This window comes from Periophthalmus magnuspinnatus, chromosome 20 (assembly GCF_009829125.3).
Source record: "Periophthalmus magnuspinnatus isolate fPerMag1 chromosome 20, fPerMag1.2.pri, whole genome shotgun sequence".
NCBI lineage: Eukaryota > Metazoa > Chordata > Actinopteri > Gobiiformes > Gobiidae > Periophthalmus > Periophthalmus magnuspinnatus.
In genome coordinates, this window is record NC_047145.1 from 15,854,551 (window position 1) to 15,874,878 (window position 20,328).

The following is a 20,328-nucleotide window of genomic DNA, read 5'->3' on the forward strand; positions in this document are numbered from 1 at the left end:
TATGCTCATTTGACAAGCGCATTCTAGGAAGAGCGAGATCACAGCCCAGCAGCACTGTTTGAATTCTCTTTAGACTTGCTGATTATGTGGGAGATAAAGAGCTTGGGCAGAGGAGGAGGGGGCAGTATGAATTCTGCTCGCAAAAAATACAGCTTTTCTCACACTGTGCCAGCCGTTCCTTCACACAGAAAGTCCAAAGTTACTACGGTGTACGTTTTATATTTGCATTTGAATATAAAAAACAAAAAACAACTAATTATCCAAGTCATGTTATGTGTCCTGTATTGAACAACTAGAAGAAGTAGAAGTTTAAATACATTAATTAAGACAACCAGTGGCTAAAATCATCATCAATACCCATCAATATTGTGGTTTTCTGGGTTTCAGATGACATCACCTTAATTTTATAGGCTAATACTATTTAATATAGATGTGGGTGGATAAAATAAATATTGTTAAAATGCAGATTCTTGGTGTAAAACAGTGTGTCCAGGAATGATCAGGTTCAACAGAAGAAGCAGCTTGGATGAGCAGTGAAACGTCTTCACTCCTACAACTTTTTTCCAGTTGACAGATGTTATATTTTGCTTTTACTATGGATCATACCTGGACGGCTGAGGGATTACACAAAGATCAGGTGCATCACATTTCAAAACAAATAAGAATTAATACGATTTGATTTGTACAATATAATGTAACTATATATGTGCTTTACATTACTGCTTAAAATCAAATCAACAATATAACTGAGATTTGGTCAATTCTTCTATACTATTTCCTCTTCTGCACAAAAAGTATAGATGTCAAGATATAATCCTGCCACAACCCATCTTGGTCACAATGTTACAGAGGAAAAGAGACAAAAGTTGGCTAGCTGCACAGCTCTCTCTGGCAGCCGTCCCTGAGGCTGAGTGAGGGGAAGAGGGAGACACAGCTCTGATTTCCTGGCCCCAACCTTCAGCGATTGCCAACCAAAAGAGAAAGCAGCCAATTAGATTCCATCGTTCTCCTGACTCAGGGACTTGGCTGAGCTAGAGACAATGGGCTGATAAAATGTTGTAGTAACTCTTTTGTGGTTAGTTTTTTGTGTTTGTTATGTGCTACTTGGGTTCAAATACAAAATTAATGATTTTCCAGATTACACTACTATACTGCTGAAATTATTAAAGACCTATTGTGCTAATGTCTGCTGTATAATCGGTGACACTTGTGGATCATTATGTTATAATTTGGACCTTTTAAATTGCAATATTCATCTAAAACCACTTAATAAAAAAAACAAGTTCACTGACTTCCGTGTTAGAAAACTGTGGAGCCCAATGAGAGATGACCTTGCCGTGAAGTTGTAGGCATGATGGAGATTTTTTTTCATTTGTACCAAAATGACTATGTGATGTTGCCAAATCCTACGCATATTCCAGATTAAGAAAATAAAATAGGAGAGAACAAAGTAAGTAGAACAAAGTAAGCAGAGGGCAGTGGTGGTAAAAACGGGAGTTGAATGGCAAAACGCCGTCTTAAAAATAATCAATTAAAGATTGCACGAATCACTCCAAATATAATTTTGAGTGAGTAAGTGGTGAGGGGAAACAATTATAACATGGCTCTGAAAAGTCAATTTTGCATAATAGGTCTGCTTTAGAAGATTGTGAAAATGTATCTAACAGGTCATGTTTGAAACTTTTGATTTGATTCAAGTTAAAATTTCATGCAATTGATGTTTTTAAAGTTCTTTCAGGAGTATCAGCAATTCTTACTTGTCTAATGCATGAATTGTATCTTTACTGTTGTTAAATATGATCTAAATGTGATATAAATGCCTTTTCAGTAATTGTAATCAGAGTAGTGATATCAGTATCAGTAGTTACACCTTGGCTACTACTATACAGTGTTTTCCTGTCACATTCAATAAATCAATAATATGCAGACAAAGAGAACTGACAAAATGAGGGAAGAGTGGATGCTGATGACACTAAACATTCTAGTAGCTAAAGTAAAGCTAAAGCAGCTAAGACCACTAGAATGCTGCATGAGTCAGTCTTCAAATATGTTTCACTCAAGTGCTCTTCAGATTTGGGATCAGAGTCATTTTAAAGGTTAAAATTTATGTTGTCTCTTTTTTTATAAAACATGATGTCACAAAATAAAATAAATAGGTTCTTTGATATTAATGTGTGGTCCAGGCCATTCTAAGTTCAACTTTGTCCTATGCACTTTCAGTTTCCATGAAGATGTGAAACAGGCCTCGACTTTGACAATGTTTAAATCCAGGCTCAAAACGGTTCTGTTTAGCTGTGCATTTGACTGAAAGGTTTTTATTCTGCACTCTTCTCTTTTCATGTTAATTTTATGATGATCATTCATGATAACTTGTTCTCATTTGTTGTGATTTGAATGTGTTTCTTATTCTGTAAAGCACTTTGAATTACTTTGTGAATTGTGCTATACATATAAACTTGCCTTACCTTGCCTTTTCTTTAGTATTGATACTTCAAATGAGTTTTGATTCTAGGTATTGATTCTGGGTATTGATTTTTAACAACTTATAAGTTACAACTAGCTAACACAGTGCCAAGAAAGGTTAATGGGATGTGAAAATGAGTAACACCTCCCTATTCAAATCTACGCATGCCATGTTGTCTAGTCAAACGAAACAAAAAAAACGTGGATAAAGGAGGGAAAAGGAAAAGATGAAAAGAGACAAAGAACAAGAAAGTGTGGTGCAGAAGCCAATTAGAGCTGTGAAGAAGTGGCCTGTTGTGCGCCTGTGTTCTGCCTGGGAACATCTCGCCTCTTCCCCCTGTGTGAGCCTGCTCCTCTCCACACGGGGCCATGAACCCGATCATTCGTGCCTGTACATTCTGGTCAGCTCCCATCTCTGTTTCTGGGATTCCTCCGGTTTGTGGTTAACTCGCTCTGCTCTGGGTTGCCTTAGTGATCAAACAGGATGTGGTGCTAAGAGAGGAGGATAGAGGGCTCCATGGTACTCAAGCAAATAAGAAATTAAGTAGTTTTTGCAAAAGTAAAATACACATATGTGACTACTACTGCTATAACTATAGGGATATCAAGGTCAATTGGTTAACTGATAATTGCAATTGACATTTCATATTTGATACATCCCTGACTGCAACTAACTTATAACTCTGATTGCAAAGCACCTTAGACAAGTACTGGGTAGAATTTTATCAAACTGGTCTTTTGGGGAAGATATTAATACACAAACAACTCATTCGATTGCAATGTAGTGATCCAGTTTGAAAGTAATGTGTTTTTGTAAATCTGAAAGTAAACAGCATTCAAACAGATACTATCCACCCCCAAGTGCTTACGGTAAGAACGGAGAAACTAAAGACCAAATAAAGTGTGTCTGGACAATGAAGCAGTGCAGATAAACAAAATGTAAAACAGTGAGGTAGACGGGCCCTGTGTCTGCAGTCCATCAGCGTAACTGTAAATCTGATCTGGTTACAGGAGCAGATGGGCGCTGGGCGAGGAGTGTGAGGCCTGAATAGATTCTTTGGTATTACTTTTGGGCAAATACAATGAACCTTGGCAGAGACTTTTTCCTATCTTTTAGGCTCAGGGCACTGACCATTTTCCCAACCGTCCCGAGTTGGCAGAACAAGGCCCAGGCATATAACTATGGTTTCCAGCCATGCCATCGTGTAAAAACAACAGACAAGCAGAACACATAATACGGAGGTTTCCAACGTACCGCTTCTCTCTCTCATGCTCCAGCTTGACTCTGAGATCCTGTCGAGAGGAACAATAACAAAAGTGAGGAGTTATGGAAGAGGAAAATGATTCATGCTTGTGACTCAAGGCTGGCACATAAAAACAATACATCTAGTACTTGGACAATTCCTGAATGGATTGTTATTTTTTAGTATACAGGTGCATGGCAGTAAAATATGATTACAAAACTACACTATAACAAAAACATTAATAACTCCTAAAAATAAATTTGCCTGGAAAAAAAAAAATAAAGATGGGTTTTCCAAATTTAACATACAGTACCATTCCTTGTTTTTTTCAGTATATAGGTGCATCCCAGTGAAACAATTCAAGAACTATTACAAAAACATGACATTAATTAATTAGACTAATCTGATTTACTAATTTGACATTTGTATTTTCATTTAACATAATATGTGTTCCAAATAACAAACCCATAAGGCTCACCATTTAAACTATTTGAAAAATGTACTTTTACATGCATGCCTGTTTTTCCTCATAGCTAACCATGCACTATCTCATCTGTCTATTTTTACAGAGCCCGTTTCACACAGGGGGATCTGGAAGAGTGGATGAGGTCATAGAGATAGAGATGACATCATATCAGGCCACGCTTTTGGATTTTCCCCACCACAGAGGACGCTCAAGAACTCGCTCTCTCCTATTTGTTTATACTGTCATAAAGACTTTAAGAGGATTTATCAATTGCAATTCTACAGGGACACACAGGGCAGATGGGTTTGTTGCACAAGGTGACACAGGAGATTGTGTCTGAAAATATATCTGTTATATTGAGGGAGAAATCTGTGTGGTCATTTAGCAGGGGACAGAAATGCATGTGGCAAAGATCATTTTAAGTGATAGCATACGTTTGCATTGACCAGAACGTTCAGCCAGGTTGTCAAAAGATGCACCAACTAGTGATTGTGTAAATTATATTCAAATGATTTTTTTGTCTTCCCTTTCAAAATAAATGAATGAATACCAGTCTGCTTACTACTTACTTCTACTGTTTATATTAAGGGGTGTGGTTGACCAAGGAACTATGACTGTAGACAGGAAACACCTTATTATTATAATCAAGTCGCTATTATTATTAAATATAGGCATAGTAATTTGCCTTTAATTGGCTCTGTGCACAACAGCGCCTAGCAACCTCACTGTTAGTCTCACTACGTCCTGTCCAATTGTATCTCTAATGAGTTTTTGCAGAGTCACGCTAAAAAGAATAACATGTTAAACACTACACAGATAAAACAATTCACTAGAGGACATTTATGTGTTTAGAAAACGAGATGTTTTTGTCTCCATGCAAACACTAATGCTAATTTTAAGGCATAATAAATATTGCCACAACACCACAAACTAAAGTATTCTACATATAAAAATAATTGGGTAGTGTTTATTTTAATTAATTTGAATTTTAATGGGTTGCTTATTCTCCGTTTTCCAATTTTAATAAAAGCAAGCTAGCGTGTTCCTGTGCACAGAGCATGGAAGTATAATCAAATCTGGAAGGTGAACCCAAGATGGCGGCATATTGTTTTGGACTGTGCTCGTTGGCACATGGACCTAAAAATATTTTTTTCTTCTGCATTACTTCCTCAGCATAGGCTAGTGCCTCCCACGCATGTGACATCAGAAACGTGCGATAGCCGTTAGAGCTGAGCTAATGCAGACTTAGAGTACAGCTAGGTTAAATTTGGTTAAGCTAACTTTTAGTCACTTTGAGGATTTAAACATTTTGTATGTTCATGTTGTGAAAATAGAGAAGAATAAAATCCCACTTTTGTGAAAGCTGCGGATACCTTGTCAGCCGAACATGGGCAGTTTAATTCCCAAAAAGTGCATTGATGCATTGCTCTATGAAGGTTCTTTCTGGGCCCAAGCTCCTGGAAGCTGCAGTACCTATGAAACGGCCACTAGTCGACTCACCCAGGGCCAGAGGGGGAATGTCTTATCCAGTTCTTATTATAGATCCTTGGCACAGGGCCTATTGAATGGTTTTGGATGAACCCATAGCAACAACTTTGCCATGGAGCAACCACTGAACACCTGAACGCATTTCTCGTCTTTCCAGACCCCAATGTTTTTGTTTGTATTAACGGTAAATGTTTAATGACTTGGTGTGATACCTGTTTGTACAGTAGAGTTCTATGTTTGGGCTTGTGGCTGCTCTGAGTGGAGCAGCGGCCCAGTGCTGCCAAGTCCTTCATGATAGAGTTGAGTGCCTCCTCATCATCTAAAAAGAGAAAAAAAACACAAATTAATGTAGTATGCCAAATGCATTTTGGTGACCTCATACTGTTAATCATCTGAGGTGTCAGTGGAGATTTCTGTCAGAGGTAACAAAACACATTCAAGTTTGTGTGACCTGTCAATCACTGCTGAGGCACATGTGTCACACTTCCGCTTTGCATACTTGTACTCTTACATCTACCTTTTGTGTGGCAACTGGAAAAACACTGCTCATGAGAAAGTAGAATCCAAATGCAAACTGGTTTTTCAGGTGCAGTATTTAAGACCTACTATAAATGACTGTATCCAAAGTCTCATTCAAGATAGGCCAGACACAATAATTACTATATCGATTTATCGTTCAATACATGACAGATGGAACAATTATTTTTGGGAGTCATAGTTTATTGTTAGTGGTTATTCTTTGTATTAATGGGGAACATTTTGTAATTTTTCTGTTCTATGAAAAGATTTGAGCTGTTCGGGGTTGAATAAATAACTTCTATGATGCATTAAGTGTTTAATGTATTTATTGCACCTCATGTTCATTAACAACAGGGGGAACAACCTGCTTTAGAGTTATTGTGTCAGTGGCATAGTGCACTCAGTATAATTGTTTATCATCTATATTTTCTTCAGCAATAAAATGTGTTATTTACAGCCCATTTATGGACTCATAGGTTAAAAGCTGGGCTACACATTCTTAAAATTTCAGAGAAACCCAAATCATACAGCTCTACTGTGGTAAATGGTAGAAGGTCACATCTTTTTACATCAAGCAACCACTCACCCATTCACACACCGATTCATGCACAAGGTGGGTTAAGTGTTTTTCCCATTCATCTGAGGGAGCTAGAATCGCACCATCAACCTGTGGATCAGTGGATCTGACCACCAAACCAATGTTTTTGTTGAGAGTGGGATTTGAACCACCAACCTTCGAATCAAATGCTCTACCAACTGAGCTTCTATCTCTTCCAAAAATAAATCCCATCTCATTCATTAAATCTAGAGTGCAATATATTAACCGGCAGATATAAGTGAGGAGTGCAGCCTCTCACCAGCGCAGCACTTCCCCCTTCACGCTCCCATGTGTGAAGAGAGCAATCATGCACATGTCTGTACATCTCCATATGAAGACACTTTAATCGACTCAGTTATGATGCAGCAGTGATTACATTATGAAAGAGGGGACGGTTGACCTCTGCTCCTGACGCCTCTCAAAATACACACAGGCACTATTCAAACCAAGTCAGTGAGTGAAGACTAAACCACCTACAAGAACAGACTCAGAATTTACTTAGAACTAAAATACTTGTAGGTAGGCCTGTTGTAATAACACATTTTGAAGCGTGATATATTGCTGAAGTAAATATAGACAACGAACGATAATACTGAAACTAATTTATACCACTGACACAATAACCCAAGACCAGATTTAAACCATAAAACAACTATTCTAAATGTATAGTATTGTTAAAAATAATGAGCTGCAATAAATAAATAGCAGAATGAAACACTGCAGTGCTTACTTTGCATCTATAATAAGTGATTAAATCAACCTTCTACGGCTTAAATCTTATCCTATAGCCAATAAATAACAAAACAAATCCCAGTAATGCAAAGCAAATGTGCACACAAGAAATACAGACCCCAAAAAATATTGTTCCAGCTTTCATATGTTGAACAAGAAGTGTGTGTGTTCATTGTAGTTCACTGTGTGTTGGTGGGAATTTGCGTGCTATAATGATCAGAATGAAAAAGTAGAAAGTAGTAGTAGAAAAATGTTGTTTCAGAATTACTTTTAGACAAATTAGAATTAGACTATTACAAATGCCTATAATAATTACAGGTCCCATTTGCTATTTTCTGATCTATGTTACAATGCCTCATCTAAAATATACCCGGACTTGTATGTTTAACACGAAAACCCGGCATATTTAGGCTGTGCTCTTCTCTCAAATGGAAAACACTATGTTCCACCTTGTGATGTCACGTGGTGATACAGGAAGTGCTCCATCTTCACTAGAATCATTTCGATGATTTCAGTTCTTGAACAGCCCATCTCTACTGAACAAAATGTACCCATCAACTTGAAAACTACTGATTCAGGACATCACAAGGAGGAACAGAGCATTTTGAGCTATGGAGATATAGACAGACTAATAGTACCCTATGGTCAGCTGTTTGCTAACGGTGCTGTAATCTCCGAGTTCATCTAGTGGTCATTACATACATACAAAGACATACTCATGAGACGCATCTTAGGTGGTAAATGGCTGCATTCATCTACACTGTTCTACCTCTGTCAGATTCAAAGTACATCAAGGGGCCATTAATTTCGTACTCACATGTATGCACACACACAGACACACACATCCATAGTATATCACACGCTGCAGGCATTACATAAAACGTCAAAAAATGAACAGGGCAGAGGAATTCAACTTCAAACCCACCTTCCACAAAAGAGCACAGCACTATAGAAGACATAATGTAATTCACAGCCTCTAGAGATGAAGGGACTCAGAAAGAACGTAATCATTTAATAATACCATTTTAAAGTTCTACATCATTTTATTGTTCATCTGACCAGGTAGTCACTATGTTAATTGCATTTAATTTGATTTTGTGTGAGTAAAAATGTGTCAGTTTTTTTGGTCAAAAGCTAGTAAAAAAAAAAAGGTAGGGCTGTGCAATATAAAAAGAAAGTTTTTTCATTTCTTGCATTGATAGATTACGATTTTCGATGACATTTTTCCTAGCTCAAAACTAATGAAAATGATTTCCTGAATATAAACAACACATACTTTTAATATTTGCCATTTAACATTAAAACGTAATCACATTTCTTCCTTCAATGTCTCTAGATTAAAAAGCCAAAGCTTAAATTTGATTAATTTCACAGCCCTAATATTGACTGAGCAAGAAAAGAATTTGCTATTTTAAGTGGCTGAGTAGAAGCACCCTCAAAATATAAAATTAGACAAATACTGAATCCTAACGGTAAAGCTGTGACTATATCAATACTGACATGAAACTACCCTAAACACATTGGCCCCTCTCCTCTTTCCAGCACATTTTCCCTCTGAGTCATTGAGTAAACCACATAAGCCAACACAGCCATGAACGTCATGTTTCACATCCACATTTAGCACAAAAAGCAAAGCTGCCAGCACGTACTCCCTTCACTTACACAAAGGTTAAACACAAATTAGTTCTCTAGTTATCAATTACTTTCTCAGAAACTGCACTTTTCTGAATATTTTTCTTGAGTATTATTATTAATTTTTCTTTAGTATTACTATTAATTAAATTTAAATAATAGTGCTCTGACAAATTATGTTAACAAGACTGTCGACAAGATTATTGATTCAAATCTTTTTTCTTTTGCATAAGCTACATGATAATTACTATATGAACTTATCGTTTAATACAGGACATATGGAACAATTATTTTTGGGAGTCAATATTTATCATGGGTGCATTTTCTTTGTACTAGCTGTGAACATTTTGTTATTTTTTTAGTACTACAATAAAGTTAGAGCTGTAGAGGATTGAATAAACAACTTCTATGACTCATTAAGTGTTTCATTTAGTTATTGCAACTCACGTTCATTAACAATATTGTACATGTGGAATCGTTTTTTGGAGTGAATCCTGCTTTTGTGTTGTCGCACAAGTGGCAAAATGGCATTCTACATTATAATTTATCATCTATATTTTTTTCAGGCATATATTGTATTTAAAAATTTGTTCTCGTGACAGACCTACTACAGAGTGTTTTTTTTCCTAATTTGTGCGGTATATCCATCCATCCATTTTCTTCCACTTATATGAGACCGGGTTGCGGAGGTAGCAGTCTAAACAAGGATCCCCTGACTTCTCTCACCCCAGACACGTCCTCCAGCTCCTCCGGTGGGACCCCAAGGCGTCCCCAGGCCAGCCGAGAGACATTGTGTGGTACATTCTTTGAAAATACCAGAATCTTGTTGCGTCTGCCCAATCACATTAATGCTTTTTCATAAATAGGATGAATGTTTTTTGCATATAATAGCTTTTGCATAGCTTGCTAACTTGAATTATTTGTTACCCTTATCTACTACTTCTGCTAAAGATTAAGAAGACATTCCTACAGATAACTGACTTTCTCACTTTCTTTATGATATCTTAAACTGCAGATGTTTGGAGATAAGACTGGCTAAACCAACCACATGACACCTGCACACTAAACAAACAAGCATTACATCAGAACAAAACCGCAGCATTTCCTCCTCTGACTGGAGTTAGGAATGTGTCGATCAAGCAAAGGAAAATGTTGTTTTATAGCTCTCCACAGGGACAAACGAAGAAAGATATTGATTAAATCTGCAGTGGTCTGGTCCTCATACAAGCCGCTAACATACGATAATGTTGAACAAATATGTTTCAATATGATGATATATGGAAAGCTTTAAAGAGATTGACAAGTAAGAAGTAACAACTAGATCACAAATAGCTCTAAATAGTTCAATCAGGTGACACAAAATACATCTATTCACAAGTGTATGCTATGGCCACATGGCTGGTTACTGTTCATTTGAGATACATTGTCTATTTTCATTAGACCTACTCAGATACATACACTTTGAGGACAAAATGAAAACTCAGTGACTGTCAAATGCAAGCAAAATAGTGACAATGGAAGTTTTGTGCTTGTTTAAATTTTTAGATAGTATGAAATCGGCATGAGGAGTGGGGTGAGACATTCAGAAAACTGTTAAGAGTAAAAAAAACAATCAGCTGACTCTGACTCACTCACCATACAAATATTTTAAAAGTACAATTTAGTCACAAAACACAACAAAAGCACACCGAAAGCTCTATTGTGTGTGGAGACATTTTCTTGCCAGGGGCGGCGCCGAGAAAGGGGCTGGACGGGGCTCTAGTCTCCCCTAGAATGGTCAACGCACCCCACATAGCCCCCCCCGAAGATTTTTGCCCAACTTCCATAGCACTTCTAATCTTGACGAAAAATGCTGTTAAAATGAGACTTCAGTTAAAAAATTATTCCTTATTAGCTTTTGTAAATCGCTACAGAGTGCTAACTAAATTTAAGCTAGTTTAAAACAGCAAAGCAAACATGGTACAGGGTGTGGGGTTGTTAAGAAGCTCTAAATTAATGTTAAGTGAGCACCCACATTGAAACCTTAGCTCCTCCAACCAACAATGTCTGGCGCCACCCCTGTTGCTTGCTAATGAGCACTGCATCCACGTTAACAGCAACAACATTATGTAAACATTTTATTAGATTAATGAACTAATTTGCAGATCCGTTTAAACAACAGCACTGCCTTTATCAGTTCTCATTATGAGTTGTCTGACATCTGCTTACCTTGCATTGTTAAAGCCTCCGCACTCGCAGTCAAGGATACAAAACAAACAGCACTTGGTTGACCTACCACTGTGTGTTTGAGCTGCAGTAGTGAGGGGAACAAGGGTGCAGGGGGAGTGTGAGAATACCGTAGTGCCACTCTAATGGCGGTCTATAAATGAGAATTTGACTTCACTTGGAACACAGCATGCCAAGGCTAACCGCTCAAGCAACAGAGAGTGGCAAGCAGCTTAGACAGAAACAACAGGACTCTCACGATTGGGACAAACAAACCGCAAAATATGCATAATAAAAATGATTTGCATGACCATATTGTAAAATTATATGGTCACACTTTACACAATCCTTGATACCTTTTACCTAGTTCATTAAAGGGCCCATATTACGGTATTTTCTGATCTCTGCTCTAATGTTGTTTGCTCATCACAAATATACCTTGAGTCGTGTTTGGTTTCATTCACATGGTTGACACACAAATCCTGCATATTTTGGAGGTCTTCTCCTCTAACAGAAAACACTCTGTTCCACCCTGCAGGAAGTACTCCATGTTTTTAAACTCCATACCCCTTCATTAGAATTCTTTGGATGATTTCACACTTGGAACTGCCCATCTTTACTGAACTACAGGTAAAACGTAGCTGTTAACATGAGAACTAGCACTTCATAACATCACAAGGTGGAACAGACCATTTCGAGCTTTGGAGATGAAGACAGACTAATAATAAATGGTTACTCAAACAGGTTTGAATGAAATAAAACACAACTCCAGGTATGTTTTGAGGAGGTAACAACACTATAACATGGCTTTAAGCTCACAAGAGTCACGTTTGTGTAATATAGGACCTTTAACTAAAATGTAAGGCACAGTATGATCATTTTAATAACATGTAATTGTGTTGTACTTAGGGTTCGACAGCTTGGGTTACATGTCATTGCAGCTTATTAGACATAGATTGTACTTAGGTAAATACAATATCACCAAATACTCAAAGTGTTTTACATCAAGGAACTACTCATCCATTCACACACACATTCATACACCAGTGTACACAGACACTGGGGACGAGGTGAGTTAAATGTCTTGCCCAAGGACACAATAACAGCCTGCATATGTGAGAACTGGAGTCACATCGCAAACCGGTGGATCAGTGTATCTGACCTGTCTGACCAGCGATGTTTAGTAGAGAGCAGGATTCGAACACCAGCTTTAAGATCAGTGGACAAATCAGTGGAATACTTTATAATTTCACTTGTTTCTAGTTTGGCGCTTTTTAATAATATGCAAGTTTTTCTGTCTACTTTATACTAAAAAACTGTCAAATGTGAGCGGTGTAAGAAAAAGAGGGAAATTCCAGGAAGTCTGTAGGAGCCATATTACACAATAGAGACTGATTACTGTGCATTGCATCACCATGCTGCATCTCTCAGTCAGGCCACTGCTGTTGATGTGCAAATGAGTGAGTTACTGAGAACAGGAACTACTGTCCAAGCCAGTTTATTTCAGGCAAATTATGCACCGGAACCTATGTGTTAGATAGTGTTGTTAGTTCTACTTTTGGATAGGGCTGAGTGATATTTAAAAAAAAACTGGATTAAAATTCAACCAATTACATAGCCCTACTTCTAGGTATATTTATGTTTGTTTTTTCATTAATACCCAGTAGTGGTAGAACATATATAACAGATGAAAAACATAAACTAACTCAAATCTGTGGGAAACAGTGCACTTTGAAGAAAGAGCAGAGTGTGTTAGAATGAAGACATGGAGGGGATTTCCTGGTGCACACAGACACATCATGGCAAAGGCATCCGGCTGGACCAGCAGCTGGAGCCAAATGTGTCCTCAGCTCTGCAGCACCACAGGCCTGCTCTGACGCACAGCCCTCACACACCCTCCACTATAGACGTGGTAGAAATGGTTATACTTAAACTGTTCAAATTTCTAAATAATCTGGAGGTAGTTTTATCATTGCCACATTTTACTTTTACTAACTTCAGTAATATTTCCTAGTATTTCTTAAGGTAACAGCACTTGTACTTTGATTTGGTTACTTTTCCTACTCTGAGTAACTATCAGAGACAAAAACTTTGTCAGTGATGCAAGATTTTTTTTTTCATTACCAAAATCTGCACATTATTTAACCATTTGTCTTTCATATTCACTAAATCACAAATTGCAGTCTACACCCAGTTAAAACGTCAGTTGTAGTTTCACCAAATACCTTTAAGTCTTACTACTTGAGTGGAATCACTACTTTTAACTTAACATATATTATAATGTATATAATATGTTATATAATTTAAAGTAGTGGTACTAGGACTACTGTACACTCTGCAAATACCCACACTCACGCGCACACACCTCGAAACTGTGATGCAGCTAATTGAACACCTAATGCGTGTAATGTTTAAACCTTTGACGTTAATCTTTCACTAGGAATAAAGGCTGTGATGTAATGAGGCCTATTGTGAGCGTACTACAGTAGTTGTGCAATAAATGGTTGTACAAGTGCCCATGCCTTTTCACTGGACGTCTGCAAACACTACTTTCCATTCAAAGCAAGCGGCTGAGACAGGACCTTTTCAGCTGGTATTGTGTGTGTGTTCGGTGTTGGCAACGACATATTTGGCATGGGAGGATGAATGAATGATAGTAACATTGTGGTATTAAAGATATGTTACCTTGAGAGTTCCTGTGCTGTCCAGGTCTAATGTGGAGACCGTCATCTGTGAGGGAGCAATACAAAGTGTAAATATTTTAATTTGCATCAAAAACTGCATTTGGTGTGCTCTATCTTAACAGGCCCATTTTTTAAATATATCTCTGTTGTAATGTTGTTTCCTCATCACAAACATACCTGGAGTTGTGGTTTGTTTTCATTCACACATGTAGATGTAGACAGATTAATAAACCAGGCTTACTCAAACATGTGTGAATGAAACAAAACACAACTCCAGGTAGGTCTTTGAGGAGGTAACAGCATTACAAGATAGCTAGTTGCAATAGTAAATTTTATGTAATATAGGACCTTTAACAATGACCTTATGAGAAATGCTGTATGATGCAGATAAACAGAGACAAAAAAACTATTAAATATTACAATATATTCATTATTTTATTGCTTAAACGTGCACTATGTAAATTTTCTGGTCGACAATCCACAACCTGCTTCTATCCATGGAGATGCCATTGCTTTGCCTAGAATGTTCCACATATGGCATTATCTATCTCCATGGAGACAAGGAGGCTAAGTTACAGGTCTCTGGACAGCGAGTAAGAAGCTATGTTTTTCTGTGTAAGAAGCTATGTTTTTCTGTGTATTTTTGCGCAATATAACACCAGTAACTGCTTAAATGTGGTACAGATGCATTTAATGTCAAACAGTGGTGCAGAGCATTCCAAACATAGCAATAACATCTTCATGGAGACAAGCAGGTGGTGGAACCTTGACCAGAAAAGTTGGACAGTGGACCTTTATTTTATTCATTTAATCATATTGCTGTCATGGAATATTTACAGTTATTCATTGATTTCATTATCCATACCAGACATAATCACAATTGTGCTAAAATATGGTCAATATGTGTAGGTAAGTCTTAAGAGCACACTAAACACTAGACAATAGACATCTAAAAGCAATTGTTGCAGTGGATGGAAGAACAGTGTGAGTGGGAGCATAGTTTTACATAGGTGTAGGAGTGTGCATATGTACACCAGTCGGGGAGGTGTGCATATAAATAAACTCAACTGTGTTATTGCGCACCTAGAGGTGTTTTGTGCCCACATTAAGTCAGACAAAGATTTCACCAAAACAAGGTAAAAACAAGAGCTCTTAAAGTGGGCCATCTGCAGCCATTACCAGCTATTTCATGTTATTTTTCTCTGCCCGGTGTTCCTGCCAGAGGAAGTAGGCATGTGCTTTCAAATGCTACTCACTCATGTTTACTGTCATCATCAGGAAGTGGTCCCGCTGAACTTGAGCGCGAGGCCCAACTTCTTTCAGCCAGCCAAATCTTCACCCTGCAAGTCAAAAACAACAAAGTAAAACAACAATGCTTGAGCATGTTTGCATTTTTCCGTCATAATATTTCTGCAATTGCACAAAACAATGATTAAACAGGATGCAGGTGGAATTTGTTTCTAAGAAGCATAGATACAACACTGAAATTAGGGCTGTGGACAAAATAGAAAATAGTAATTGATAAATAAACTAGTAATGAATCTAGATACTCATTCAATACAAAAAAAAAAAACACAAAAATATGACAAAGATGTGCCAAATAGATTTGTTAAGGTTGTGTCTGTATCTGAACAGGCATTAGGCTTCATGGTATTATTAAATACATATAGGTTGAAATTGACATTCTATACTGTCTAGAAGATGTTTTATTATTATGTTTATTTATCAGTAAAAAGTATTGAGCCTTTTCCTTCTTAGTAACAAGTTTGAAATTAAGTATCGCAGCAACACTTGAGAGATCGTCTTTTCTTCTCTATGGATGAAAATTTGCCCGGTTAACTTGTGTTCTTTTTGTTGTTGAGTTGAACTACAGCAGCAAGGAATTCTTTAGTGCTGGGTTAAGTCAGACAATGCTGCTATCGATATCCCATGATGCACCATTGCCGCTCCAGGTAAAAACAACATGTTCTTCAAAGACAAAGCTTTCTTTATGCATAAAAAGTGTACATGGGGCTCCAGGCAATGTGGAAGTAGTGCTGCTGTTAGGTGGTGCACAGCTGAGGCTACTACTGGGCTTGGGGATTGGCTTAAAAATAATTTTGTCTGCGTCTAAATGAAATGTGGTTAGCTGGACTCTCTGCGGACTAAACCAACATTTAAAATACATTTTGTGTGGTATGCAAACCAATCAATACAAAATGGATAGAGCAAAGGTTCTCACACAGCGGTACATAAGCTTTTCTGTGGGTTCACGGGGTTCTCTGGAGTTTGAACTACTGTGGTAATGATGTAGTCCTGTAGCCCCAATTCAGAGCTGGAATAGTACTGTAATAAATCTTATCTGGTTAACATTTTGGAGATAGTTGGTGTGAGTGTTGTGGTATCTTGAGAAAGTGATAGACAAATACAGTACTGAAAAAGAATTTAACAGTAGTAGTTGCACTTTTCACCCTGACACTGCTATGAAGTGTGATGTGTGTCAGAGGTTACAGGCCAAACACAGGCCAAACAGAGCAATCATGCACAATAATGTCCCTCTGCCCCTCCACAGGGAGCTACAGCGCTGCAAAATAAACATGGACATGTGGTTTGCCACCGCTACACATGCCCAATAGAACAACTCAAAAGTCATTGCCATTATACAAGTGGGCATCCTTTTTGGACCAATAGCACTTTCACAAATATTGTGATCAACTTTTTGACAAATTACAAATTTTTCCATGACATCACACCAATTAAACAGACTACTACAACAAAAAAATAGCAGTAAGCCCTAAAACATTACTGAAACAAGAACAAGCTACAACCAAACTTAATCTGGTTCAGCCCTGCTTTTTTAGTCCATATCAGAAATCATCTCTTATGAGTTAAAGATGACTGGCCTGCTGCCTCTGTTATGAAAAGCTAGTCACAGTCAGGTAGTGTTACTTTTACTTTAGCTTCACATAAGCACTATAACAAGTTACATTGGGCAAATCGTAATAAATGCAGTGTTGTTGTTTTGTTGAAGTGATAAAGCCCCAGCACTTTGAGCTTGTTAGAAGTCCAGCCAACACCAACTCTTTGGAAAGTTTGTGCCTCCAGAGAGACGAGTGGAAAACCTCCCTGGATACTTTCTGTTGAGCATCATTTACTGTTCCAGTCATGACTGAGTTTCTGTTTGAAATCTTTCCTTACTAAAAGATGTGTTTTGTGGTTCACAGGAGCAATATAAATGTCCAAGCTATCATGTATGACTTTCTTTTATAAAATGCAACATAGTCAGACACTATCCATTTACAGGCTGTGATGTACAGTTAAGAAAAAAATGCCAAAGTTGACAAAAAGAAAGGGGGTGGCTGAAGAATACACACAAGGTTAAACACTAAAGAAATAAATAATAAGCCCTTTTCTGAGGAAGGGTGCTGGCATTCATAGAAATGGTTTTAAGTATTAGTTTGTATGCCCTAAATCACAATAGTAAATATCAAAGCCTCTGCTTATCTCATATACAATGCCCATAGAAGTAAATGTATTCATGACATTCCAGACAAAAGGAATTCCTCTATAGCAGGGAAGCCCTAACACTGTGATAGTATATTTCTGACCAGCGCATGAAGAGCTTAAGAGAAGCTAGCAGACAGGTGGTCCTCTGCATCTTCACACAGGGCTCCAGAACGGCCCCTGTCCTAAGCCAGCCTCACCAGATGGTCCATCTGTTTGGACCTTCGCTCAGAGGGATACCAGGCCCGTGCTGCCCACTGATCGGCAGCCCGGCTCACTGCACACTTCTTGGCTCGGGCCGCAGAGCTGTAGATCAAATCCTAATCTCTCCTCATCATGTTACCCAGTGCCACACGTCCAGCATGAAAAGAACAGGCTCTCCACGATGAGCTGTGAAGAGGCTCCAGAGACCAGACCGGCACACTTCAGATCTGTTGCCTGCCAACCTCAGTTGTGGCTAACAAAAACTATTTCGGCCAGGATTTCACTGTCTCCCTCCTTTTGCCACTGTGGTGTGGTGAAATGAAAATAGGGATATACAATTAACAATTTAAAATGTGTATAGTATATATATATTAAAAAAGTATGTGGCAGAATAATGTTCATCATCCGTTATCTAAACGGGTGTTTGCTGTTTGTAAGATTTCTTGGTATAAACACTTTGGACTTATCCAAACAAATATCAAAAGCTATTATTTATGGCTTGAACGACATAAGCTTTATTAATTTCATTAAACATTTTAAGTTGGCTGTTCAAGACTTAAAATGTAAAATTAAATAATTTGAAGCCATCCATTTGGTCGTTAAGGTGGTGCATTCTGAATTGTTAGCATCACTAATTAGGGCAGTTAAGAGTCCCTATATTAAACTTTCCGCCTATTAACTGTCTGACCCCCGTTTGCACACGATTCACATGTGTTTTGACTGGAAATATCTGAGCAGGCATGGTATCCATGCATATACACAGACATTTGTACAGTCTCCTCTTTCAAGCTGCTTACATCACTGGCCTTGAGTAAACAGCATAGCGGCAGTGGGTCTTGCACTCACGGTGAGAGGAGGGTGACCTCAGTCTGCCAAAGCGCCTGTGGAGTTCCAAAGAAATCACCATCATCAACAAGAACAGCTTTAGACAACCAATGAGGGGTGAGAGTAGGAGTAGAAGGCTGTACTGGTACTGTGTGAAGTTTCGGTTCCCAAAATCCCAGTTAAAATAGACCTCACAGTCAGACTTTTATAGGTTTTTATTGAGTGAGTGAGAATGTTTATTTTTTATGAGTTGGAAAATCCAGATACATAATATTTGAGGAGCAATAACAGACTGGTCCAATTTAAGATAAATCTTAAATACTTCAATGGGCAAAAATATCAAAAGATGGGTTAAAAAAAACACTTGTTAGCTTTACAAAGTTCATAATTTTGTCGATATGGTTATGTAAATATGGCGTGCCTGTGACATTATCTATATTTAGTTTCATAGCCTATGAATAAAATAAAGTCAGTGATGACTAAAGTTAGACTCAAAAGTTGAACCCAATTCTGGGTTGGTGAGCTCATAAATCATTTGTCATCACGATGCAATCACAATACCCAGACAGGCGGCAGAAAATAGGACATTAGCAGAGGAAGACTGGTTAGTAGGGCCCAGATATAAGGGTGACTTTTGTGTCTGCTGGATGGGTGCCAGCTCGGCCCTCATGAGTCAGGGTGGCCACGTGGACCTGGTTCTGGGAAGAAAGACAATACGGGACGTCCCACTGTAGACTGAGCACCGGGCCAGGCGTTTGTGACTAGGAAAGGCTTTGAGGACTTCTGGGGGCTGGCCAGACAGTGCAGCAGCAGCAGGCATGTGTACCATCTATCACCCCACCTCCTCTGGCTCAGGCTCACAGGGAGAGTACTTCAAACAGGCTTTTTAGCAAGACCCAGGCCCTTATGTTCACAAAAATGTCATGCTGTTCTGTATTATTTCAGAACTTGCATGACTTTCTCCTTCACACAAGTTCTGTTTTGAAAGTAACTACGATGGCCACAATGAGCCAATTTCATGTCTGATACTCATGAGGACAGAGATACAAGTAAAGCTATTTGATCTTGTACAGTGCAATATCATCTAAAAATAGTTCATTTCACAGTACAGGCTTGGGGAATAAAATGCTGCACTCCACAACAAAAACTGAGTAACAAAAGTATTTTCAATTTGAATTTTTTGTCTTATGAAAAACTGACAAAAGTGCCTTTCAAACAGTCATCTCCTGAACATAAACTATACAGACATATCCTTGCCATTTATGACAGAAGATTGTCAGATTTGTTCCTTTAAAGTCTGAACTCTGCTCAAAACACTGCCTCTCAATTAAAAAGACCCTAAATGAACACTAATAATTACAAATGTCTCAATATTTGTCTCAATTAAAATTCAAATACATGCACATGCTATGTTTCAATCCATTTTTTATTTAACCCATGCAAAAGAGCACACTTTATATTACCATTAGAACAATCTTGTCAGTGAGTAATCCAAGCCAAAATGAGATGAATGAATACAGGAATAACCCAATCCACACTTCAACAACTCCAGAGTAATGCAATCCCACTAAATGAAAGCAACTCTCTATTAACTCAAGAGATAAGTAGATCTGTCTCTTATTATCATTTACCACACAAGCTTCACTAAAAATAGCCTATGAGAAACAAGAGCCTGCTCCAGTGCACGGTACACGTCTCCAGACACAGGGCCCTCCTCAAAGGCGTCCAAGTGCAATCTGTAAACTTCGCTGTATTTTCCATTATGCGATGACATGCCATTATAAT

General features: G+C 38.0%; 1 protein-coding gene across 2 annotated transcripts in view; it reads right to left on the bottom strand.

Moving 5' to 3' along the window:
- The window catches only part of map3k22 (mitogen-activated protein kinase kinase kinase 22), a 37,304-nt gene that overhangs the window by 14,521 nt on the left and 2,455 nt on the right, over window positions 1-20,328 (bottom strand). The window contains exons 2-5 of one of the 2 annotated variants that reach the window (XM_033985649.2): window positions 15,288-15,371; window positions 14,033-14,077; window positions 5,874-5,980; window positions 3,719-3,756 (exon numbers count right to left, since the gene is read on the bottom strand). In XM_033985649.2, the coding sequence (XP_033841540.1) occupies window positions 3,719-3,756; window positions 5,874-5,980; window positions 14,033-14,077; window positions 15,288-15,306 (209 nt within the window). In that variant the 5' untranslated portion in view covers window positions 15,307-15,371. The remainder of the gene's footprint in view (window positions 1-3,718; window positions 3,757-5,873; window positions 5,981-14,032; window positions 14,078-15,287; window positions 15,372-20,328) is intronic. The other variant, XM_033985650.2, reaches the window with a different exon arrangement.